The sequence below is a fragment of the Hakea prostrata genome, unplaced genomic scaffold (assembly GCF_041222555.1).
Source record: "Hakea prostrata isolate BN-2017 unplaced genomic scaffold, UWA_Hpros_2 contig_8, whole genome shotgun sequence".
NCBI lineage: Eukaryota > Viridiplantae > Streptophyta > Magnoliopsida > Proteales > Proteaceae > Hakea > Hakea prostrata.
The window spans coordinates 588946-615456 of NW_028291127.1; the positions used below are offsets into that span (position 1 = coordinate 588946).

Sequence of the window (26511 nt, forward strand, 5' to 3'; positions counted from 1 at the left end):
CTTGGGTACTCACGTACTCAAAAAGGTTTTTGATGCTATGATCGCATTCATCGGAAACATTTTGTGAGTGTTAATGTGACCTTTTTGTAGGATACCTACGTCTTTTATGCTATGATCGTATTCATCATAAACATTTTGTGAGTGTCAATGTGACCTTTTTTTAGGAAACCTACCACCCAACTTCCATCATCTTGCGGTTTCCTTATCTACCATTCCAGTTCCGACCCACCATAATGAGGCCCCTAAATTCTTGGCTGAAAAGCCTCTATGGATGTGGAAATGGATGCTTTACAATCTCGTCATACATGGTCTTTGGTAGACTTACCCCCGGAAAGGATGCGATCCATTGTTGGTGGATGTATCATGTTAGGTATCATTTTGATGGTATTGTTAAATAGCTTAAGGCTCGTTTGGTGGCCAACAACCATACACAAACATATGGTGTGGACTATTTTGAGATTTTTTCTCCTATGGCTAGACTCAATTCAGTTTGTGCATTAATTTCTTTTGTTATGTATCATGATTGGCCTCTTTTATAGCTTGACAAAAATGCTTTTTTGTATGGTAATTTCAATGAAAGGTTTATACAGAGCAATTTCCCGGGTAAGTTGCTCAGGGGAGGACAATACCCATGTATGTAGGCTACATAAAGCAATTTATGGTCTCAAACAACCTCCGTAAGCTTAGTTTGAGAAATTTAACAAGACTATGGAGTCTAATGAATTTGTCAAGCGTGATTCTGACCATTCTATTTTTGTTAGATGATAAGGTGGCAATGTAGTCATTATGGTAGTTTATGTTGATATTATTCTCCTAGGCATGTTAGGGCATCAATGTAGTTAAGGCACATTGATAAAATCCTTATAATATCTTGAAAAATTAATACAAAGTTGCAAGAATTAACAAGATAGACTCTGGTTTCTATGGTGCCAGTCACCCCCACACCTCACGATGTCCCTCAACCCACGGCTGCCTAAGAAAGCTCTCATAAAATATTCGACATCCTCTCCACTCACTTGTCCCTCTATTTATAACCCTCAACTATCCCTAACTAACCCTCATTCTCTCACTCTTCTCCCTCTATTTATTATCTCAACTAACCCTAACTAACCTTCATTCCACCTGGCCTCATTATCTCAACTAACCCTAACTAACCTTCATTCCACCTGGCCTCATCCTAGGGGCCTAATACTACCGGCCCCTCAAAAATCACCTTATCCTCAAGGTGATGGAATTGTTGAAGTTTAGTCACGTGATGATGCCACATCACCGTAATCATTCAACATCATCCTCCCAGGCTGAATAACACACCCACTGCCCATCAGACTTGGAGCAAAGCACTTGGCTGGAATTTTTTTTCGCCGGCAACGAAATCAATCCACGTCGCACCGCTGCAACTCTCACGAAGCCTGCGTGCCATCTCTATTCTACGAGGTTGAAGACGATGATGCAACTCAAGAAACATTCTCAGTGAAAAACCAAGGGAACAATGCACAATATGCCGAACAATGGTGTGCTTCGGCATATTTTTTAGTCCAAGCGCCGCTAATGCAGGTCGCACCTTAGTAAATAGTGCCTTTGTTGGAAGAGCTGAATGATTGGAAGCCCGAATTGCACTGGATGTTAATCGAAGGATGAGGGTTTCACTCGCCGTAATGGAGCATTGCATCTCCCCCTCAGTCGCTGCAGCCCCAACGTTGCCGCCTCCCTTTCCATTCTGCAGTCCAGAGGTTGAAGACGATGGATTATCCTTTTCTTCGCTCGGTCGGACCGCTGGTTTGGTGTATCGTTGGTTTGAACTGAGCCTTAGGTTGAACCTTGGTCTGTTTGAGTTAATTGGACGGTTGGACCCAAATTAAAAATCAGAAGAAGTGGACTTTGGGGTAACAAAACGAGCCAGGCCCATGATAGATGTGTTAAATGGGTGGGGTCCAAATACAAACTATGGCTTAAGATAAATGGGTGGAACGTTGGTTTGATGGGCTGGATTGGGCTTTGGGTCTTGAAAATGGAATAGATTAAGAAATATGGGTTAATAAAACGTGATGGGCTTGGGGTTAAAGAGATAGGTTGGGCCCAAGGAGGTTTCTTTGGGAATCAGGCGGCCCAATCTTTATATTTGGTTCGTTTGGGCCCTATGTGGGAGAATAAGTGTACCTGAGTTGGGCCCAATTTAGAAGAACCTGGGCTCTTAAGGGGTGAAACCAACCCAAAACCTGGTCTGGGGTGAACCAAACCAACCCTAAAAACCCTCCAACCCCACCATCGTCTTCTCCCATTTCTGCGAGCGGAGTTTGTCGCCGCCGCCTGTTGGTTTCCACCAAGTGTTTTGTTCGTTTTCCACTCCATGACGCCGACAAGACTCCCTCCATCGTCATCGCCCCCATCCACGGAGGCTTCGCCGAAGCCCGCGCCATCCAATCAATTTCCCCTCTGTTCCAGCGTGGTGGCTCCATCATCGCTCCAATTCCAGCGACTTCGACTTCTTCCTTTGCTGTAGAAGACTCTATCAAAGCTTCCCTGCGACAAATCCAACTATTCTCAATGCTAGGAGAAATATGAATAGTGCCAATCGAGCCGATTTGAGTACAAGAGGATTCACCGATGTCAATCTTCTCGTTCGACTCCAAAGTTTCAGCTGCAAGTATTCTTGGATCTACTTGTGAATGATTCTCTGGTTTCACGAGTTCTTTAATCCGTCTGATATTGCCTTCACCGAAGTCGAGCTTTAGAGCCTCTTTGAACATTGCCCAGTTGAATTCTGGCCATTGTTTCTAATAAATCCAATTAAGTGCATCTCCATCCAAATGCTCGAGAGCTATTCCGAGCCAATATTCATGCTTAATTAGTTGTCGCTTACAAAAACATTCGACTCATTCAACCATTCTTGTGCCTTTCCATCACCAGAAAATAGAGACAAAGCCATTTCACCTCCCTGGATCGTTACAGCTCTGATGCCAGTTGATAAGATCCTTATAATATCTTGGAAAATTAATACAAAGTTGCAAGAATTAACAAGATAGACTCTGGTTTCTATGGAGCCAGTCACCCCCACACCTCATGGTGTCCCTCAGGCTACGGCTGCCTAAGAAAGCTCTCATAAAATATTTGATATCCTCTCCACTCACTTGTCCCTCTATTTATAACCCTCAACTATCCCAAACTAACCCTCATTCTCTCACTCTTCTCCCTCTATTTATTATCTCAACTAACTCTAACTAACCTTCATTCCACCTGGCCTCATTATCTCAACTAACCCTAACTAACCTTCATTCCACCTGGCCTCATCCTAGGGTCCTAACACACACTAACAAAAATATTTCCAAACTAAAGACTCGAGTAACCTACACTATTTCTTGGGGATTGAGGTAATTCGCAGGAAGAAATGAGTTAGCTTGTCACAAAGAAAATACAGTTTGGATCTTTTGGCAGAAATTGGAATACTTATCTCCAAACTTGTTGACATTCCCATGGATCCTTAGTTAAAATTGGGGCTGGATGATGCCCATTGCTATAGGAGTCTTATTGGAAAGCTTATTTATCTCACGGTTACACATCCTAATATTTCCTATTATGTAAGTGTGCTAAGTCTGTTTATGCATTCCCATAGAAAGGCCCATTGGGATGCAACAATGAACATATTTCAGTATCTCAAGAGTGCTCCTAGTAAAGGGCTTATCTATCAACCAAATTGGACTATGGATTTGGTTGCCTTTTCTAATGCAAATTGGGTAGGATTTGCAGCTGGTCGTCGATCTACTACGGGTTATTGTACCTTTCTTAGTGGAAATCTCGTGACTTGGAGTAAAAAGCAGTCCATTGTTGCCTAATCTGGTGCTGAAGCAGAGTATAGAGCTATGGCCCACATAGCTGCTGAGTTGATGTGGCTTGGTTCCTTGTTGGAGGAGATGGGGTTTCCAATCTCCATCCCTATGAGAATGTTTTGTGATAATCAAGCTACTACTTATATTGCCAGCAATCCAATGTTACATGAGAGGATGAAGCATATAAAGGTAGATTGTCACTTTGTTTGTGATGCGGTCAAGAAAAATATAATCGAGACTCCCTTTGCGGGTTCTGCTGATCAGCTAGCTGACTTGTTCACTAAAACTCTGTTCAAACCTAGTTTTTAGTATATCTGGAGCAAGCTGAGCATGAGAGACTTGTACGCTCCAGTTTGCGGGGGAGTGTTGAAACTTGCGCAAGGTTCAACGTTGCTGCTTCGGTGCACAGACCCCTTAGGACAGTTGGCTTGGTGCTTGAGTTGCATAGTTTTTATTCTTGGAGAAAAACTCTTAGTGCACAAGTTATGGAGAGTTATAGTTGATAGTTTCTATTTTCATAATTCCCTTTCTTGTTCTTTCTATTTTGGACAGACTTTGGGTCAGTAAGTTTTGTCCACAAGATGTATTTTTTTTAATTCCTTTTTAAGAGGACAAGAAGACTTGTCTCTCAAGTTGTACTTTGGACTTTGAGTTCTATAAATAAGACTGCCTGCAATTCCAGGAGTTCTATCTAGAATCACAAGCTCCTGGTACTAGTTCTCCTCCTCTTTCCCTCTTCATTTTCTTTGTTTTCCTTTCAGTGTAGCTACTGTTTTGGTTGTATAAAGTTCGATTTCTCTCTGTAATGGTCGCCAAAATCCTCATATTTCCTTTTTGTAAAGAAAAACTATGTAATGGTCGTCACAATCTGCATTTCTTTTAAAGAAAGACTAAGTATGGTATCAGACCAATAATGATGTGTTTTGGCCCATATGATACGATACTACACAATTCATACCCATACCAAAGACCCTACCACTGTGACAAAGTATCATGAAAAGAAATGAAAAATAAGCTGTCTTGATGTTTGGTTGTCCATTGAAAAGGAAACAAATCTTTTATGTTTTATCTATAAAATGTTGCGGGACCGTGACTAACATTTATTCTCGACACAAATCCAAGATAGATCACTAAAGAAAGTGAGATTTCTTGCCAAAATGGGAAAAGACTCCTGAAATTTTGACAACTCTCAATATAGAGTTCAGAAATTGTCAGAAGAATTTCCCATCCCCATTGTCATTCCAAATAGCATGCACTCTTCAACTCACGGGAACTTCATTTGAAAAATGGTTTTTTCTTTTCATTTCTATCCTGTCATGATGTGAAAAGTTGGAGGGCAGGGGGGAAATGAGAAAAAAGAATTACCACCAGTTAGCTATAAACTACAATGCTGATGGCAGCTCCTTTGGAACCCTGTCTCTGCAGGCACTGGAGATGTTTTTACCATTTAGGAATGTAGAGGATCTCATTGAGCTCGTTTTATGAGGTACTTGGGTCCTATTGAACTGTTCCAGTACTGCTAAGCTCTGGATAGTCATTCAAGTTCTCCAACTAGCTATTTCTAATGATTGGATGGACATTACTATTTAGGGGTAATTCCAAATCCACAATGATTTGGTTGCAAGAGAGGTGTGGTAGGCCATTGAGGTATGTATACCAAACTCAAAAAGCATGGTCTTCATTGGTGTAAAGTAACATTTCCCTTAAGAGTACTCAATCAGTAAACTCTCTTGCTGACGAGCTTACTGCAGGTTGATAGGCCCCTCATATCTCGTGTGCTCTTGCAAGCACAAGAAGAGGGCTGGATTTGGCAAGAAATCAGATATGGACCTGAGAAGGAGATTGCTGAATAAAGAATGATTTGGAGAATATTTACTACTGAATAAGAGAGATTTAGGGAAAGATTTGTCAAGGGGTTAATTTAGGGAACTATCTACTATAAGTATTGGGGAGGGTGGTAGGTTAGGGATCGTTTGTCACAAAGGAATTTTGGGGTAAGGGCTATTGCTCTCGGGTAGCTGTAGGAATACCTACTGCCGTGTTATTCTAAGTTATGGAGTTTATCAGTTAATAAAGTATACTTTCCCCATTATTATTGTCATGTTGTTTTGCTGAATCTGGGATCCTAACAACTAGGTATCAGAGCAGTACAATCCATGGAGGTGACTTCTCAGTTGTTGGAGGTAACAGAGGTAGGTCGAACTCTAGATCGAGAAGGTGAGACAGAGAGGCGACGGGAACTTCTTCCACGACAACTTGAAATGCCAACATTAGTAGGAGAGGACCCGATGGGGTGGATTTCTAGAGCAGATCGTTTTTTTGACCTGTACGAACTATATGAAGAAGAGAAACTTAGAGCTGCAACGAAATGTTTTGAAGGGGCTGCTCTAGGATGGATGCAGTTTAAGGAATCGCAACAGCCTCTGCGATATTGGAAGGGGTTTAAAGGGGCTCTAATCCAGCACTTCTGCTCTGCACAGATGCAAACTCCCCAAGAGGCACTGATTACACACTGTCAAATAGGCACCATCGCAGAGTACAAGGGAGGGTTCTAAGTCCTCACAGCAGCAGCCAGAATTGTGGAAGAAGGCTGGCTTCGGGGGTGCTTCTTGCTTGGCTAAATGATGACATCAGGGCAGAAGTGAAGCTGTATAGGCCCACATCATTAGCCCAAATAATGGACCTGGCACAAGCTGTTGAAGCATGTAATTGGGCTGCTAAAGACCCCAGAAAAACAAATTGGGCCCAAACAACCCACTCAGCCTAAAGCCCATCTCAGCGGTATTTCAACTAATTCTGCTGGACCACGTAGCAACCCAGGAAATAATTTGAAACAGGCTGTAGTGGTTCGACTGAACCAAAAGGGAAGTGAACCATCATCTTCCTCTTCACAAATTCGGACTGCAACTACCGCTTCGCCAGCAAACTCCAGCAGGTCACAATGGCTTAATGGACAAAGACTTGTGTTTTAGATGTGATGGACCATATACCAAGGGTCATCCATACCCCCAACAAGCAACTCCGAATGATTGTGCTTCAAGAGGAAGATGAGGCGGAACTAGTGGTGGCTATTGCAAAGGTCGAAAGCGAAAATGGAGGAGCCGAGTTAGAGCCAATGTTAGAGGTGGAGCTTTCGAACACATCTCTGGTAGGAATCGACTCACCAAAGACCGTGAAATTGAGAGGGGTGATCAGCGGTCATGAAGTTCTGATTTTGGTGGATTGTGGTGCGACTCATAACTTTGTGTTGACCCAACTTGTGGAAACCTTGGGTTTGAATGTGCAAGAGAAGACCTTTCAGGTGACATTGAGCAATGGTATGCAGAATAAAGGGAGGGGTATATGCCAGGAAGTTGTGATAACCATTGGGGGAGAGGCTTTTGCACTAGATCTACTTCCATTCGATCTGGGCAGTGTAGACATTATTTTGGGAGTAGATTGGCTAGAAGCACCTGGCGAAATCATAAGCAACTGGCACCACCACACCATGAGTTTTCAATGGCAAGGAAAGAGTATAACACTTTATGGAGATCCCACCCCACTGCGAAAGGAGACAACTATAAAAAAATTTGAAAAGACGTAGAAGCAGGGGGAAGAGTTTATTGGCTGGAACTGCAACACGCAGGTATTGAAGTTGGGAAGCAGCAGGAAGACCCTAGCGTATTGGGATTATTGAGTGAGTTTGCACATTTGTTTATGACCTATGGGACTGCCACCTCGTAGACCTCATGACCATACCATTAGGCTGTTGGGGGGAAGTGCATCCCCTAATATCCGACCTTACCAGTACCCACATGCCCAGGAGGATGAGATTGAAAGATTAGTGCAAGAAATGCTGAAGGCAGGACTGATACGACCAAGTGTGAGTCCCTACTTGCTAGTACGGAAGGACGGCGGTTGGAGGTTTTGTGTGTACTATAGGGCCTTGAACAAACTTAACACCCCAACAAGTTCCCCATTCTAGCAATAGATGAATTACTGGATGAGTTGGGAGCAGCTACAGTGTTCACCAAGCTCGATTTGAAGTCAAGTTACCACCAAATATGAATGGCAGAAGGAGATGAAGAAAAGACTGCATTTTGCACTCACAACAGACATTATGAGTTCCTTGTGATGCCCTTCAAGCTTTCCAACGCACAGGCCACATTCCAATCACTGATGAATAAGGTATTTTGTGAGCACTAAAGGAAATTTATTCTGATGTTTTTTGACGACATTTTGGTGTATAGCATTCCAATGGAGGAACATTTGGTTCATTTACGAACTACTTTTATTCTACTCACCAAACACCACTAGGTGGTCAATAAGAAGAAGTGTTCTTTTGGTGTTCCGGTCCGCGAATATTTAGGGCATAATATATCTACCCATGGCATAACAGCAGACCCAAGGAAGATCAAATGCATGGTGGAGTGGCCCCAACCTAGAAATCTTAAGGCCTTGCGTGGGTTCTTGGATTTAACGGGATATTACCGTTAAAAACTACGGGAGGATAGCCGCACCCCTCACTAACCTCTTGAAGAATGATGCATTCATGTGGGACAAGAGGGCAACAAAGGCTTTTGAAGCACTAAAAGAAGCCATGACTACAGTTCCTATGCTAGTCTTGCCTGACTTTACAAAGGAGTTTGTGCTAGAGACAGATGCTTCACGCTTTGGACTAGGTGTTGTCCTTATGCAAGAAGGGCATCCGATCGCTCATTGGAGTCAAGTGTTGTCACCATGGCCTCAACCCAAGTCAATTTATGAGAAGGAGATAATGGTGATTGTGCTAGCCATACAGAAGTGGCGGCATTATTTGATAGGGCGACATTTCAAGGTAAGTACTCATCAGAGAAGTCTAAAATATTTATTAGATCAACGTATTGTTGCAAAGGACCAGCAGAAATGGGTGATGAAGTTGTTGGGGCTGGATTTTGAAATTATCTATCATCCGCGGGCAGTCAAATAGAGTTGCAAATGCACTCTCTACATAACCGGATGGTGAAATCCAGCTCTCCTTTATGACATCAGCCTTTTGGTTGGGTGGTGAAGGGTTAGAAGCGGATGTGCAAGCTTCGAAACGCTACCAGAAGATAGTTCAAGCTTTGCTTCAGGGATCATATGAGTACCCAGATTACCGGCTCAAAAATGGGACCCTCTTGTACAAAAATAGGTTAGTGATACCCGAAAAATCACAGTTAATTCCGAAGTTGCTAGCTGAATATCATTCTACTCCTTTTGGAGGTCATTCTAGATTCCTACACACATATAAGAGGCTAGTTAGGGTTGTGTATTGGATTGGCATGAAGACCTCTGTCCGTGATTTTGTTGCCAATTGTGATACGTGTCAGTGCAGTAAATACCAAGCTATGAAGCCGGCTGGTCTCCTCCAACCCCTACCCATACCGGAGAGGATTTGGGAAGATATTAGCATGGACTTTATTGGATGGCTGCCAAAGAACAAGGGTGGAGATACGGTATTAGTGGTGGTTGATTGATAGTCCAATTATGGACACTTTATAGCTTTAACCCATCCCTACTCTGCCAAAGATGTAGTAGTTGTGTTTAGTAGGGAGGTCATTCGACTCCATGGTTTCCCTAGGACCATTGTTTCAGATAGGGATCGTGTGTTGTTAGTACTTTTTGGTTGGAGCTCTTCAAATTGACAGGCACCCACTTGAAATTCAGCAGTGCATACCACCCACAGACTGATGACCAAATGGAGTCTATTAGTCGCAGTTTGTAAATCTATATTTGCTGTTTTTGTGCACGCTGACCACGGGATTGGGTTACTTGGCTGCCTTGGGGTGAATATTGGTACAATACAACTTTCCACTCAACCACTAAGATGACTCCATCCCAGATTGTGTATGGACAGGAACCCCTAGCCATGTTGCATTGGGAAGATGGACTGTCCAAAGTCAATGAAGTTGATTTGTTCCTCTAGGAGCAAAATAGAGTGTTGGATGATCTCAAAGCTAACCTTCGGGCTACGCAAGATCGAATGCGTGCTTCAATTGATACTCATCGTAGGGATGTGAGCTACTAAGTGGGCGAGGATGTCTTTCTGAAACTCCAGCCTTATAGCTTCAAGAAGCTCACCAAGCGCCCCAATAAAAAACTTAGCCATCATTAGTATGGGCATAATCCAATTATTGAGCAAGTGGGGCAGTAGCGTATCGCTTACTTTTACCTATTGGTTCGAAAGTCCATTCAGTGTTTCATGTCTCCCAGTCAATGAATGAAATTTTGGTTCACTTCATTGGTTCGCCAAGGGGCGAAATCTAGCGAACCGACGAATTTCGTCAGTTTTTCGTCGAAATTTGGATGATAAGTATTGCAAATTCGGTCTGACTGATTCAAATCAATTAAATGTAATAAATATTTGGGTCCCCCACAAAAGTTAAAACAATACGTTACTGTCAATACCTATGCTTTTTTATTATTAATTTAATCGATAAAGTTAAAATGCTGAGCAGGTGAGGTCATATCAATCTATAATAATGAATGGTATGGGCCCCACTTAAACACCTCATCACCATTTTCACTTCTTCTTCTCCTCTAATTCTCTGCAAGTTTCAAAATGGTCGAAACCACTAGCAGACCGGTCGCCATCGTTGCTACCCTCGCAAGATTCAAGCACTCTGAGAACACAAAACAGAGGCGAATGAAATAGAGAACAACGAACCAAGGCCCTGTACAAGTGTACAATTTGCAAGTTGCAGGGGTGCCTGGTCCAGCGAGGAGGACGAAGAGGAGCTACAAACTCCAGCGTATCACAGGTCGTGTGAAGAAGCCCATCTTTCAGGTGCTTTGGTAGAGAAGAGAGACTAAAATCGGCGACCTTGTTCCTGCAGCCTGATCTGCTTTGGTTGTTCTACTTGTCGAGAAGGAGGTTCTGGGGCTTGAGATCTCGATGGGCGACACTATTTCGGTGGCTGTTCTGATCGTCTCCATGAAGGTTGTACACTTGCAGGTGGCTTGGAAGCTTAACCTCCCCATCCATGACAGGATTTCAAAGATATTGCCCTGTATTTCGTCGAATCACCGGAATATCGTCGATTTTCCGGCGATATTCCGGCCACATATTGTAAAGTTGGTCTCAGTGGTGGTTTCAGTTTGCCCACCACCGAGATGGGCGAAATTCGCCGAACTATCATTCCATGCTCCCAGTTGAAGAAAGTTATCGGGCAGCATATTAATCCCCAAGCACTCCCTTCTTGTTTCGCGGAGGATGGGGACATGCAGCTTATCCCAGAAGAACTGATGGCGCTATTCATTTCTCTCCTCAAGGGGTGTTAGAAGTGTTGCTTAAGTGGAAAGGACTGCCACAATGTGAAAATACTTGGGAGGACTACAGTGAGGCAAATGACCAATTTCCTGATTTTCACCCTGAGGACAAGGTGAAACTGTTGGAGGGAAGTGTTGATAGGCCCCTCATATCTCGTGTGTATTCTCATTTCTCACAAGCACAAGAAGAGGGCTGGATTTGGCAAGCAGCAGTTAGGGAAAGAAAACAGATATGGACTTAAGAAGGAGGTTGCTGAATAAAGAATGATTTGGAGAATATTTACTACTAAATAAGAGAGATTTGGGGAAAGATTTGTCAAGGGGTTAATTTAGGGAACTATCTACTATAAGTATTGGGGAGGGTGGTAGGTTAGGGATTGTTTTGTCACAAAATTTTGAGGTTAGGGCTATTGCTCTAGGGTAGCTGTAGGAATGCCTACTGCTGCGTTATTCTGAGTTCTGGAGGTTATCAGTTAATAAAGTATACTTTCCCCCACTATCAACATTATTATTGTCATGCTGTTTTGCTGAATCTGGGATCCTAACACAGGTGAGATAAACATAGATATCTTCTATGCAGTGACTTTTCCTATCATGCAGTTCCTTCTACTCGCTCCCCACCCCTTCTAGCATTCTTCTAGCTTCTCCCCTGGTGTGTTTGATGTGCTGTTGAGTATATTCTCTTTATCCATTAAAGAAGCATCACTCCTTGATGAAAAAAATCTGTCAGACTTCACTCAACAGAATGCAGTTGCATTGATGCAGACTACAGTACAAAACCAAAGGGATTTGGAAGCTGCAAGTTTAGGCTAGCAGAAGCTTATAGAAGTAAATCCAACTCTATGGTTAGGGTTTCTAAGAGGACCTCCCCAGAATTTGGGATTTGCTGAGAATCTTCCAGCAAATTAATGGAAAGACCGAAAGAACCAAGGATGATTTTAAGACTACTACGGGATGGAAAGGATCAACTAAAAATTATATGGGAAGACCCTTGGGAGAAAAGGAGAATTTTGGGGTTTTAACAAAATGGGCATGGGTAGGGAAATTGGGAGGGAAGGTAAAATTAGATTATTTCAATCTCCATGGGATGTAATAAAAAATTAAACGGAAAAGAAGAGGAAAGAATAGAAGATCGAGGGGGTTCCAACCAGACCCTTCTTGAGCCCTAGAAGTGCTGGAAAAATGACCAAAATACCCCTGTAACGGGGTTCGGCGAGCATGTTTATGTAGATCTTGGGGCCCTCATTGGGATTCAGCCAGAGGGGGGCCTCTATGTTCACATCACTTATGAAACAGTAAATAATCAATTCAAAGAAACAACAGTTGACACTTACTGAGATCAACTACAGAAAGAATCTTTAAAACCGAATGGTTCAGATAATTGACGTCTGTCTTTGTTTTGTGCTCCTTCGCTCCATCTTTGTATTGTTAATTTCTGTTTCTTCTTGGATCCATATGCAGATCTCTTTTAGTTGGGGTACCACTGAGCAACATAAACATGACCAAAAACAGCAAGCAGTAAAAGAATAGTCTAGCCAATCATGGAACTTCAATTTTTCAGCTTGCAGAACCTTGAAAATTTAGGAAATAATTAGTTACCAAACAAAGTATTTTAGGCCCCACATGATATTTTTTACAAAATAAATGTAATGGTGGAAGCCATCTTGAGACCAAGCAGGCAGTCAAGATTCCTTTAGCCAGGTGCTGGAGTAACAGCTAACAGGATGTATCTAGATCTACACAAACTATCCCTTAAATGAAAAGCAGGATAATGAGCTTTTAGGGTCAAGCCACCTTGAGTGAAAAACAACTAGTCAATAGCAAACAACTACCTTCAGTTCTGTTATGAAGTAACAGATCAGTCAAAGATCAAACATTACATGACAATTCCCAAATATAATATAGACGGGTTTCCACATCTATTGGAATGTAATATCATGAACCAAAAAAGTCAATCCATCAATGGCGGTATCTAGAAGCTAACGCTAAAGAACCGCTACATGCCTGCTATCCATGTGACCTGATCAACCCAGGAATCGGAGGAAGAAGGCCGCCCTGACCTGTAATACATGCCAAAATTTTCAATCCTCAAAAGTCAACAATTCTAGCATAAACAGTAGATATGAAAATAGTTGAGACACCAGTAAGGTTCTCAACCAAATAAGTAGACCCATCAACAGATAAGACACTCAACAACCAATACATATTCAAAAAATCAGATTATGGGAGGTCCAGCCCACTCCAATCAAGCTACGAACTATTGTTGATGTTGTTTCTCATTTATTTACACAGACATCATTATGAATAACATTTGTTTATTTTTACTATCATCATTGACATAATATCATTATTAAGATCATTATCATCAATTCATCATTATAGTTATCGTTATCAATTTAGGGAGACTGTTGTAATAGTCATCAAGATAAGCTTAAACCCCCTTGTTTTGGGCCATGTGGAGAGCCCAGCACAGGGATTATCCAAACAAAGAGCATTCAAGATGAGGTCCTATTGCATACTATACTCTTCCCCGATGATATTGTTTTGGTGGATGAGGCAAAAGCAAGGATTAATACTAAATTAAAGCTATGGAGATCAACCTCGAACAGAAAAGTTTTTCAGGATAGCATACGATGTGAAATTTTAATCCCACTATGAAAAATATTGACTTGGTGCAAATTGAGGAAAGATAGATACTACTGAGTATTTTAGATATGTGGGGTCAATCATAAATACACAAGGTGAATTGAGGATGTTTACAGAAAATTAAAGTGGGATGGATGAAATGGCGAGATGCATCCGGAATACCCAAGTATTCCTGTAAAGCCTAAAGCAAAGCTCTGTATGACACTTGTCTGACTGCCTAGTGCCTACCATGTATCGGACAAGATGTTGGCCAATTAAGGTGTGTGTACCAACAAAGAGCATGTTGAGATGGATGTCGGAAAGACTAGGAACAATATTTTGAACAACTTATTTCTTGCTCTGCTAATAAAGAAAAAGGCTTTTCCAATTTAAATTGAGTCTTGATTCCTCGTCCACTTCTTGGGTTAACAAAATTTCAATGTTTACTGAAAAGGATTTCTCATCAAATGTATCATTTTTTTCAAATTCTCAGAAATCAATAGGAAAGATATAATGAATCTTATTTATCCAGATCCTTTCTATTGAAGAAATTAAATAACCATTTTTTATAAAATGAAATTTTTTCAATTGTTCCTTGATAGGGTCCAACCCACCTCTAAGTGGTTCAAGTGGAGCAGGAACCAGTACAGGTGGTTCGACCCAACCAAACCAAACTGCAATGAACCCAACTCCTTTTTTTGAGTGGCAGTGAGTTCCAGTGGCGGCAAAGGATGCTCAGTGGCTGACTCCTAAAGAAATCAAAGAAAATATGGAAAAGACTTTGACTTCGTTGAGACGGTTCTTATTTGAAGTCCCACCAGCACCCTAATAAGCGACTAAAGGTCTTATTGGTACAAGAGGAAGATGAAGGGGCGCAGATGGCAGAGATAGCAGACGAAGGGGGAAAGCAAACGGCGACGGAGTCCTTGAAAAAGTAGAATTGGCACACAGAACCCTCGTTACATCAACTCCCTAGGCAAGATGAAGTTTAGGGGAGAAGTTTTGGGCACTCCGGTGATCATTCTGGTTGACTGAGCAGCAGTCCAAAACTTTATTTTGCAGGAGCTTGTGGAACCACTGGGACTAAAGGTAAGGAAGCCATTCCAGAAACATTGGGCAATGGAAAGACTGTGTGCAGAAATGGGGTTTGCCGTGAAGTTCCAATCATCATCTAGAGTCACATTTGTTCAAAGCTTGCTGCCTTTCAACTTTGGTAATACGGTTGTAATCTTAGGTGTCAAACAGTTATCAACACTCGGTGACATTAGCAGCAACTGGAAATTACAAACAATGCAGTTCGATTGGAAGGAAAGGCCAGTTAGGTTGCGTGGAGATCCAACACTACTCAGGCTTGAAACTAACTTAAAAAATGTATGGAAATCCATAATTGTTGGAGGGGAGGGATATTGGCTGAAACCCTACTACGGATGCAATTGAACACTAGGGTGAAGGTTCAAGTGAAATGCAGAAGTTTTTATTAGAGTACAACAACAACAATAAACCTTTCCCAACTAAATGGGTCGGCTACATGGATTCTTGCCCTCCAGTCAATTCTATTTGAGGGATGCTAGATACAAGGCCTAAGCTATGCATATCCTTTCTCACCACTTCTCTTAAGGTTATCTTAGGTCTACCCCTAGCTCTTCTAGTTCCTTCAATTTGGATTATATCACTTCTCCGTACAGGGGCATTTATAGGCCTCCATTGAACGTGGTCATGCCACCTCAAATGACTTTCTCGTAGCTTATCACTTATGGGAGCAACTCCCAGACCAACTCTAATATGATCATTCTTTATCTTATCCCTCCTAATTTTGCCACTCATCCATTTTAACATCCTCATTTCTACTACATTGAGTTTATCTACATGATTATTTTTAACAGCCCAAAACAACTTTGCACCATATATCATAGCTGGTCGAATGACGGTCCCATAGAATTTTCCTTTAAGCTTTAATGGAATACGTTGATCATACAAGACCATAGACACACCTCTCCACTTCATCCACCCTATTTTGATTCTTTGGGAAATATCATCTTCTATATCACCTCTTTTATTTATGATTGAACCAAGGTACCTAAAACAATCACTATGAAGAATCTTTTTATCGTCAAGTTTCACCACATCATTGTCTGTCCGATCATGACTAAAGTTACAAACTGGATATTCTGTTCTCGTTCTACTTACTTTAAAGCCTCTCGATTCCAAAGCTAGTCTCCATGATTCTAACATGGTACTAATCCCTTCTTAAGTCTCATCTATCAACACAATATCATCAACAAAAATCCTACACCAAGGAACCTCGTCTTGAATGTTGCTATAGATATGGGCTTAAAGCTGATCCTTGTTGTTGTTACTGTAATTGAGTATTCATTACTTTGTCCCCCCCCCACTGCTCTTACACTTGTCACTGAACCACCATACGTATCCTTAACTATGTCCACGTATTTACTTGCGACCCTTTTTTCTCTAGTACTTGCCAAATTAACGTTCTAGGAACTCTATCATAAGTTTTTTCTAGGTCAATAAATACCATATGAAGGTCTTTCCTACACTTTCTATACCTTTCCATAAGTTTCCTAATTAGGTAAATAGCCTCTGTCGTAGATCTTCCCCGTATAAACCCAAACTGGTTCTCCATAATAGAGGTTAAGTGTCTCAAAAGGTTTTCAATTACTCTCTTCCACAATTTCATAGTATGGCTCATCAATTTAATGCTTCTATAGTTATTGCAGCTTTGAATAACTCCTTTATTTTTGTAAATTAAAACCACAATGCTTCTCTTCCATTCATTTGGCATTTTTCTTGTGCTCATAATCTTATTAAATAAACTACTCAACCAAGCTAGCCCATAGGTTCTTAAACTCTTCCATACTTCTATTGGGATTTCATCAAGGCCTTATGTTTGACTAGTTCCATCCTCCTTAGTGCTTTTTTTATTTTAGACATCGAAATTCTCCGTATATATGTTCGAAAATTGGTGCCTTAGCATGTAATCGCTCAACTCACAGATACTTGAAGTGTGTTCATTTAGTAGACTAAAGAAATAAATTTCCCATCTCTTCTTAATGTCCTCATCACAAACTAGCAGATCCAGCAGGTCTCCTACCTTGATGAACGCGTGACCATTCCATGCGTTTGATGGAGGGCAGCAACCCAACGAACACACACCCCTAGTGTTACCCCAATTCACAAAAAAAACGAGGTAGAGCGTCAGGCTGGTGAGATGTTGGCAGTAGGGCAGATCTGACCTAGTGTGAGCCCCTAGGACCCCTACTCAAGTGCGATGTTGCTGGTGTGAAAGAAGGATAGTGGTTGGCAGTAAAGATTATCAACCTCTAAACAAATTCACAATGCTTGACAAGTTCCCTAGACCCGCCATAGCAAAGGTGTTTAGCAAGTTGTATCTCAAATCGAGCTATCACCAGATTCAGATAGCTGAAGGAGATAAGGGGAATCTGCACTCACGATGGACACTATAAGTTCCTCGTCATGTTGTTTGGGAACTCTAATGCACCAGCAAAATTTCAAGCTATGATGAATGAGATATTTCAGGAACACCAAAGGAAATTTGTGCTTGTGTTTGTGAACAGGTGTTTAGCAGGACCATGGAGAACCATTTCGAGCATCTACGAGCTGTTCTTACTTTGCTGGCACAACATCACTTAGTGGTGAACCAAAAGAAATGCCTATCTGTGGTGACTTAGTTGGAATTTTTTAGGCACAACATATCTAGAGAGGGGGTGGTAGTAAATCTGAAGAAAATTAGTTTCATGGTTGGGTGGCCACATGAAAAGAATATACAAGCGCTGAGAGGATTTCTAGCCTCATTGGGTATTCCCAGAGGTCTGTGCATGATTATGGGTAGATCGCAGCTCCCCTCACAATTTATTGAAAAAAGATGCATTTCATTAGGATGAAGCAGCTACTAAAGCTTTTGAGACCTTGAAAGGCACCATAACATCAGTACCAGTGTTAGCCATGCCAAATTTCTCCAAGGAATTCATAGTGGAAACCAATGCATCAAGGTTGGGCCTAGGTGTTGTCCTTATGCAAGATGGTCATCCCATTGCTTATTGGAGTCAAGCACTCTCTCCTCGTGCCCATACTAAATCGGTATATGAAAAAGAGTTGATGGCAAATGTGTTGGCAATCCAAAAATGGCACCACTATCTTATTGGGAGACATTTTAAAATGCGGACAGACCAATGGAGTTTAAAATATCTATTGGATCAGAAAACTGTAGTGTATGATCAGCAGAAGTGGATGATGATATTGACAGCATTTAATTTTGAGATCACTCATAGACTGGCAGCGAGAACAAAGCTGCAGATGCACTCTCTAGAAGGATAAAAGGGGAGAATCAGCTTGCTTTTCTATAAATAGCGTCTTGGAATATCACGTTCTATTTTAGCTTAGGTTTCTATTTAGTTACTATTTTGGTTACTCTCTATTTTCCTTTTGGCCATAACTCAGTTTAGGAAACTTTCCTAAACTAAGACTTGATTTTACATTAGAAACAAAATACCAGGGGAGAGCCAAAGTATACACATACAAGCTCTCTCCCTCTTCTCTTCTTCTCATTCTTCTTCTTCAGTCTTCTTCTTCCTCTTTCTGAATTTCTTTTCAGTCCCTAGGCTGATTACAAATGCTGAAATTCTAGCATGGTATCAGAGCCTTAATCTGATTCCTGGGATGCTCCTTTTCACCTGCTGGTTAGAGAGTCATTTCAAAGAATTTCCTGTTTGTGGTGAAAGTCTGATCTTCTGTTTAAATTGCAGTCTAAGTTTTGAGAATCTTTTGAGTACCTTCTCTTGCCTACTGCAGTCTTTGTTGTACTTAACTCTGAATCAGCCACATGATGATATGAAGAAGTGTTTCCTCAAGAAGGCTCAAATCCCTACCCTATTAATGGCTTCAAGGTCTGGATATGTATTATGCCTGCGACACTGGAACTCTGAAATTTACTGCTGCTTCAAGACTTATACCTGCATTGAGATCTACTACTTGATGCAAGACTTTGAAGCACACTCTGTTCTATCAACAAGTATGTTTTTCTATGGATCACGACCTCCACTGCTGATGTTCCTATTTCACTCTGAATTTTGCTCCTCAGGTGCTATTATTCTGACTCAATCTACTTTAGTTATTTAAAGCTTATTCCTCTACTATTGCTGCTTCTGTTCACCTAACTACTTGGCTATTCAAGGTCCTTGTTTGGTTTACTCATCTATCTCAGCACATCTGTTTATTACTGCTATCATGGGTCATGGCTGACCCTAAGGAATCCTAGCCGTGATATTCTCCTCCATAATTTTCTACTTTAATATTCCTTTTGTGGTTTGCTTGCTTTCCTGATTGAAACGACAATTAGTTACTTCCTTTATTTGAGTTCAGTTTCCTTCACTTCTCTTTTTTTGGGCAATAGTTTCCTTTTCACTCAATTACCATAATTTTCTTCCTTTATTACGTATTCGCTCATGTCCTATACTCTTTTATCTTATTGGGTTTCCTTGTTTATAATTACTTCCAAATCGGTTTTCCCATTATTACTCCTCCATATAGCCCCTCTTTCCATTATTAATGCTCCACCTATTACCTTTCTTTCCAGCATTAGTTCTCCTTTCCTAATTTAGTATATTTCTCATGACTTGGTCACTTCATAAGTCATGCTACTTGCCTCTTTTTATTTAGCTTCCTTTTATGCTATTTTTTATTTGGAGAAAAAAAGAAAAAAAAGAACTGCCATTTGGGTTATTTTGCAAAGTTGATCCCTCTTTGTGGTCAGAATTTACAGAATTGCCATTGGGTATTTTGCAAGGTGGAACCCTTTTTGTCATCAGATTTCTACAGAATTGCCATTTAGCTATATGCAAAGCATTTTATTTGGTGGACTCCTATTACATTAGCTTGTGAATCCAACTTTTGAAGATCGGCACTTGTGCAATCAATATTCCTATCATGAAAGGTGCATCAGTAATTAATGGAATCTGGTCACAATGCTATTTTTTGTAATTGTTTTGTCTAATGCACACAGGTAGTCCTACAAGTGAGGGGGAGATTGGAGACTTATTGTACATCTACTCAAGATTTGTTAAAAAGTATTATTTGTGAATATTTTTTTATCCTCCTAAGATGGTATTATATACCTTCTACTTACCCACTTGGTCCGCAATAAGCTATACTATCTCCTATCTACCTATTTCGTCTTTTACCTAGCCATATCTTCCCTAACACTTGCCCTTTTTGCGAAGAGCTTATATGCGACTTTCGGCTGCACTTTATCTTCTAGGGTGGAGATTCCTCCCTACTGCTGGTATTATTTGGACAGCCAAAGATGTAATTGTTGCTACTATACTCATGGATATGGTTCATCTTCACCACCGCCTATTACTCTTGCTGTTGGATGGTTTGTTGGACATGAAGATTGTTTACTTAAGGTGCCATTGATTCTCTCTTGGGTGAAGTTCTTTTGGTGTCTTTCAACGTATTATTGTTACATACGCTCAAGTGTAATGAAGTTCGTTGACATGTTCTTGTTATTCCAAGTTGGAGCCTTTGATATGTATACTCCAGCTTGAGGGGAGTGTTAGAATATCACTTTCTAATTTAGCTTAAGTTTCTATTTTAGTTACTTTCCTATTTTTCTTATTGCTTGGCCAACAAGTAATCTCCCTAGGATAGTGTCCTTTTTAGTAGATTTGGGAGATTCTATGCAATATGCAATTTTCCTTTTTGTAGTAACTCAATTTTACATCATGAATAAAGTAGTAGGGGAGAGCCAAAGTATAAGCATACAAGCTCTCTCCCACTTTTCTTCTCCTTCTTCTTTAGTCTTCTTCTATTCTTCTTCTATTCTTCTTCTATTCTTCTTCCTCTTTATGATTTTCTTTTCAGTCCCCAAGCTGATTAGCGGTGCTCAAATTCTAACAAGAAGGACATGAAGGTTTGGATGATGAAATTTGAGCATCCAATCATTACAAGGCTGTGGTCCAAGCTTTGCTTAGTGGCTCTGCTGAATTTCCTAGTGATAAATTAAAGAATGGCACCCTCTTTTATAAAGGTAGATTAGTGATCCCCATTGGATCGCAGTTGATTCCCAAGCTGTTGGCTGAGTTTCATTCTACACTGTTTGGGGGTCATTCCAGGCACCTCATACACATACAAGAGGCTCGTGAGTGTGGTCTATTGGGCAGGCATAAGGAAGGCTGTTAAAGAGTTTGTAGCCGGGTATGACACATGCCAAGAAAGTAAACATGATCCCATGAAACCAGCTGGTCTGTTGCCCCCCTTACCCATTCTGCATCACATATGTGAAGATATTAAGCATGGATTTTGTGGGCAGTTTGCCCAAAACACATGGTGGTGATACCATGTCGGTGGTAGTCGATAGGCTCTCAAAGTATGGACATTTTATTCCCTTAACTCACCCCTATTCAGAAAAGGAGGTAGGTCTGGTTTTCAGCAAAGAAGTGGTTTGCCTTCATGGTTTCTCAAGGTTGATTGTGTCTGATAGGGACCTTGTTTTTATCAACTACTTCTGGAGGGAACTCTTTAAACTTGCCAGCACTAATCTAAGGTTCAGCAGCACCAATCACCCTCAGACAGATGGGCAGACAGAAGAGGTAAACAGAGGATTGAAGATCTATCTCAGGTGTTTTCGTGCTCGGCAGCCACGATATTGGACTTCTTGGCTCCCTTGGCTTAATATTGGTACACCACAACCTATCATTCAGCCACCACATTAACTCCATTTTAAGTCTTAAATGGGAGAGAGCCACCAGCTTTACTCCATTGAGAGGGGGACCATTTCAAGGTAGATGAAGTTGATACTTGCACAAATGTGATTGCATTTTGGGAAGAGCTGAAATCAAACTTGAGGGTGACTCAAGATCGAATGAGTACTTCAGCCAATCAGCACTGGAGGGAGGTCAATTATCAGGTGGGGGAGGAAGTTTTCCTCAGGCTTCAACCATACCTATTTAAAAAAATAGCGAAACACCCCAATGAGAAGCTCAGTCATTGCTATTATGGACCCTATCCAATTTCAGCTCAGATTGGTCCTGTGGCCTACCAGTTTGCCCTCCCAGCCAACATGAAAGTGCACCCAGTTTTCATGTATCCCAGCTGAAGAAAGTACTGGGGACCAACATCAATAACCAGCCCTTCGCCTCTTGCTTAACCAAGGATTGGGAGATGCAACTGCTGGACTCTCCCTATTCTTCACAAGGGAATCTAGAAGTGTTAATGATGTATCATGGGTTGGACACCATCCCCAACCAAACCAAAATAAAATAAAATAATTGGGCCGAAAATCAGACCCAAAAGGTGCACCTAAGCCCGGCCGAATTCCCCAAGGGTATTCAGATCATTTTCCAAGCCCGACTTTTGGAGCCAATATGAGTCTTATTTCACTCGCCACGATTCCAAGGTCGCGGAAATAATTTTATATTTAAATTCTAATGAGTCAATTACGACTTATAGTCAATTAAAGTTTGTGTTGAGTAGTTAGGATAGGGTTCCTTAATTTTAAAAAACCTTATTTTAAAGTAGTTCAATTTTAGTTAAGTGTTTGTTGAGTCAAAAAATAAGTGTCCGTAAGAGATTCCAATCCAAGGTTGGAATCTCATAGCAATTTGATTACATTAAAGTGTTGATAGAGTCCAGCTTGAGTTGTAATTGGATCTCATCTTCAAGGAGATCCAGTTTGAGTCAAGCCCTTTAATTTCAGGCTATAAATAGCCTCTTTCTGCATTGTAATTTGAAGATTTGATTGATTGAATGAATTGACTTTTGAAGATTTGATTGATTGAATGAATTGACTTTTGAGAATAGACTAGTATAGTCGTGGGATCCCTAGGAGGGTGACCTACGGCTGGGTTAGAAGCTCTTGCCTTCTTCAATTCTGACATTTCAGCATCTTCGTCAAGCATTCTCCTGCAACTCCAGCCAAGCATTCCATTCACAAGTAAGTTCGAACCATCCCAAACCCCTTCCCCAACATCCCCAGCAATTTTCCTACACCTAGAGACCCTTCCCTTGCAACCATAGGCCATTCTTACCCATCCCTGTTTTTGCGCAAGCAGTAGCACCTCTCCTTGAATTAAACCCACCACCTCAGGCCCCTCTTGAGCCCTTTTTCCCCTTTCCTTAGAATCGCATCCAATAGAACATAAACCCTAAGCAAATTAACCTGTCCAACCAATTTTACCCTAATCTAAATTTTTCTGCAACCTTGGACTTCTGCAGATTTCTTAGAATTTCAGAAAACCCTAAACAAGACCTTCCAAACCCCATTAATCTTTCAAAAACCCTGAGTCCTAAATCTGAAACATAAAACCAGCAATGTCAGAGCCCAAAAGCCCACTGGCCGAAACTTCTAAAGCCCTAACCCAATCCCAGTTGCATTATGTAGAAATACAATGTTTGGCAGAATGGCTTATTGATCCATGATCTCAAGCCCTCTATTTATAATTAAGTGGAAAGTAGACTATTACAAGGAATAGAAGTTTACATGAATGCAAACTCTAATTTAACTCCTATACAAACTCTTATTAGATTCCTAATAGAATCCAACACTCCCCCTCAAGTTGAGGCATGGCTATCACACATGCCAACTTGACCAAAAAAGTATAAAACATCTATCCAGGTAAACATCTGCAATTTGATCTTCAAACTTATAGATTACGTCTGCCTTATAGACTTCCATTTGCTTTGTCCTCATCTTTACTGCAACTTTATGTCTCCAAGGAAGAACGCCCAAGAAAAAAGGTAGAATCTTCAAATGTTGAGAAGACTAAATTTCTGCGCAAATCTGAGGGAAAATATATTTTTGGGGTAACAATTGCTAGGGTAAAACAGCCAAAGTGAAACTTTTGATTTGTAGCAATGTTAGATCTTTAAAGGGAAAGTTTGCCAAGGGGACAATCTCCAAAGGTAGGGGAAAATTTGTCAAGATAAGTGACAATCTCCAAAGGTAATAGAGATCAAGTTCTGCAAAGGTCAAACGACAAATCTTTTGCAAGGTTAGATCTCTGAAGGGAAGATGTCAAGTTAAGGGGCAAATCTCCAGGGTTAAAAGAGATCAAGTTCTGCACAGTCAAAAAGATAGCTCTATAGCAATGTTAGATCTCCAAAGTAAAAGATTGCGAAGGTAAGGGACAAACTTTCAAAGGTAACAAAGATCAAATTCTACATAAGGAAGTCTACATGAAAGGCATTGAATTGTAATAGAGATTCAATCTCCCCCTCATGTGTAGCTTTACACGTGGGAAAACAAGAATAAAGGAAATCCCTAAATGATATGGTCCATGGTCCACCAAGGTAAGATAATGGCTTAAGACAAAATTCAAGCCAATGGGGAAACTTGGAAAGGAAGAAATTGTAATGGTAAGATAAAAGTATCATGAAAAACAAATCTAGAGAAAATGACAAAATTTGAAAGGTGGATGACCGAGCCTACGGTGCCACTGATGAAGGTTTGATATTACCGAATGGACCGGATTAGAAGATGTAGTCAAAGCAGAAGTAGATCCTCCAATCGCCTCGAGCAAATAAAGTCCATTTACCACGACCAATCTCCTTCCCCGTGACTAGATCCGGAAGTAGCAAGGTAGGAGTTGGTAGGGGTAGTAGAGGAAGCAGTGGTCGAGGCTGTACCGGTAGTAGAAGACTGCAAAATACGTCGCAGAGTAGCGAACTCCTCCTATGAAAAACCAACGTCTGAAGAGGGTGTGGTGGAAACTGTCTCAGAAAGATTAGCCTTTGGTTTTCCCTGTCTTTGTGCTCGTTTTTGCTCAAAATCAACAGGCTTCCCATGCAGTTTCCAACAATTTTCCTTGGTATGATATGGTTTGTGACAGTGCTCACACTTGACAATCTCCTTAGCCGGATCAGATTTAGTGCGAACAGACTGTAAAGCTGATTTCTCCATAATAGGAGTATGAAGCATGACTAATCGACGACTTTCCTCACATTGAACAAGAGCATAAGATTGTTCTAGTGTAGGAAAGGGAGAATGACTTAAGACTTGCACTCTGATCTGATCATACTCCACATTCAAACCTGCCAAGAAGTCATATACTCGAATCTTATCAATGTACTTCTTATATGTCGCCACATCATCTGGATTAGTGGGGTGATAATCCCCATAATGATCCAACTCTTGCCAAAGAGATCGCAACTCGGCATAATAGTGGGCCACAGTTAGTTCCTTTTGGGTAGTCTCATGAAGCTTCTTTCGTAGCTCATAAACCTGTGCATCATTCCCCAACTGTCCATATGTTTCAGTAGTAGCCTTCCAGATTTGGGCTGCAGTATCAAGTAATAGGTAATCCCGGGCAATATTTGGATGCATGGAATTCAAAAGGAATGACATAATAAGAGAGTCATTTGATATCCATTTATCCTGTAAAACACCTGCGGTAGTGGGTTTGATAGTGGTGCCCGTAATGTATCCAACTAGTCCTCTTCCAGCAATAGTCAGGTAAGCAGATCGAGACCAGATCAAGTAATTTGTGGCGTCAAATCTTACCGAAAGAGAATGAAGAGTGGGAAAATATTCGGATCCAGTGGGAGCAGTAATACCATCGATAGTGGCCATGTTGAAAAAATTGCCTGCAGTTCTTCAGTCTTCACCTTTTGAAAAAAAACAAAAACGTGGAAAATGCAATAGCCAAACAATGATATGATCAAATCTCCTTTTTCCCTCTTCTTTTTTCTCTTTTTTTAATGGTTTGAAAAAATAATAAAATATGGTTCAGCCAAATATGTAATGGTTTGGTTTGGTTTGGTAAATTTGGTTTTAAAATATGATCTAAATTTGGTTTGGGAATTTGGAAAAAAAACCAAATCTGGTTCGGCCAAAGAGAATTAGGGAACAAATTATGGCTCAATGGGTTTTTTTGAAGGGCCAGCTTATCAAGGGAGACGGGATATAGAAAGGGTTACCTGGTTCGATGGTAGAGGCTGTGATCAGAATCGGAAGCAAAGGTGAAGGCGATGGTGGCTTCTCTTCTTCTCTTTCTTCTCTTCTTCTTTCCTTTTCTTCTTGGTCGAGCCCACTGTAGTGCAGAGAAAGAAATTGGTTGCGATGGATTTGTGAGGGTTTGCGATCGATGCAAACTCTAGCTGAAGCAGCAGCAGCAGCCACCTGTGATTCTAATCGCAAAAAGCAGCTCAGCCACCTGTGATTCTAATCGCAAGAAGCAGCTGCAGGTTGTGGTTATTCTTCTCTTCTTCTTTCCCTTTTTTTCTGTGATTCTAATCGCAAGAAGCAGCAGCAGGTTGTGGTTCTTCTTCTCTTCTTCTTTCCCCTTTTTTTTTTCTCTGATCTTCAAGGTGGAACTGAAACAACAGTGCAGCGGTGCGATGGGTTTGAAAAGGAAAAAAATTCTGCCAAACGATGGTTGCAGAATTAGGTTGTAGAAGAACAAGAAAAAACTGCGAAGGGTTTTGGAGAAAAAAGGTAATCTGCTGTGGGTTAATGGGTTTGAAAAAATAGAAAAAATAGAAGAACAACCTAATCGAATTTAGGCTCTGATGCCATGTAGAAATACAATGTTTGGCAGAATGGCTTATTGATCCATGATCTCAAGCCCTCTATTTATAATTAAGTGGAAAGTAGACTATTACAAGGAATAGAAGTTTACATGAATGCAAACTCTAATTTAACTCCTATACAAACTCTTATTAGACTCCTAATAGAATCCAACACATTAGGATTCCAATTTCGAACCTAAACCTCAAACATCACTTTGTTTCAAATCTGTAACTCAATCACCAGCAGGTTTGA

General features: G+C 40.9%; 1 protein-coding gene across 1 annotated transcript in view; it reads right to left on the reverse strand.

Moving 5' to 3' along the window:
- The window catches only part of LOC148999428 (NAD(P)-binding Rossmann-fold superfamily protein), a 69259-nt gene that overhangs the window by 14106 nt on the left and 28642 nt on the right, over positions 1-26511 (reverse strand). The window contains exon 4 of the mRNA XM_089141157.1: positions 13098-13153. Coding sequence (XP_088997283.1) covers positions 13098-13153 — 56 coding nt within the window. The remainder of the gene's footprint in view (positions 1-13097; positions 13154-26511) is intronic.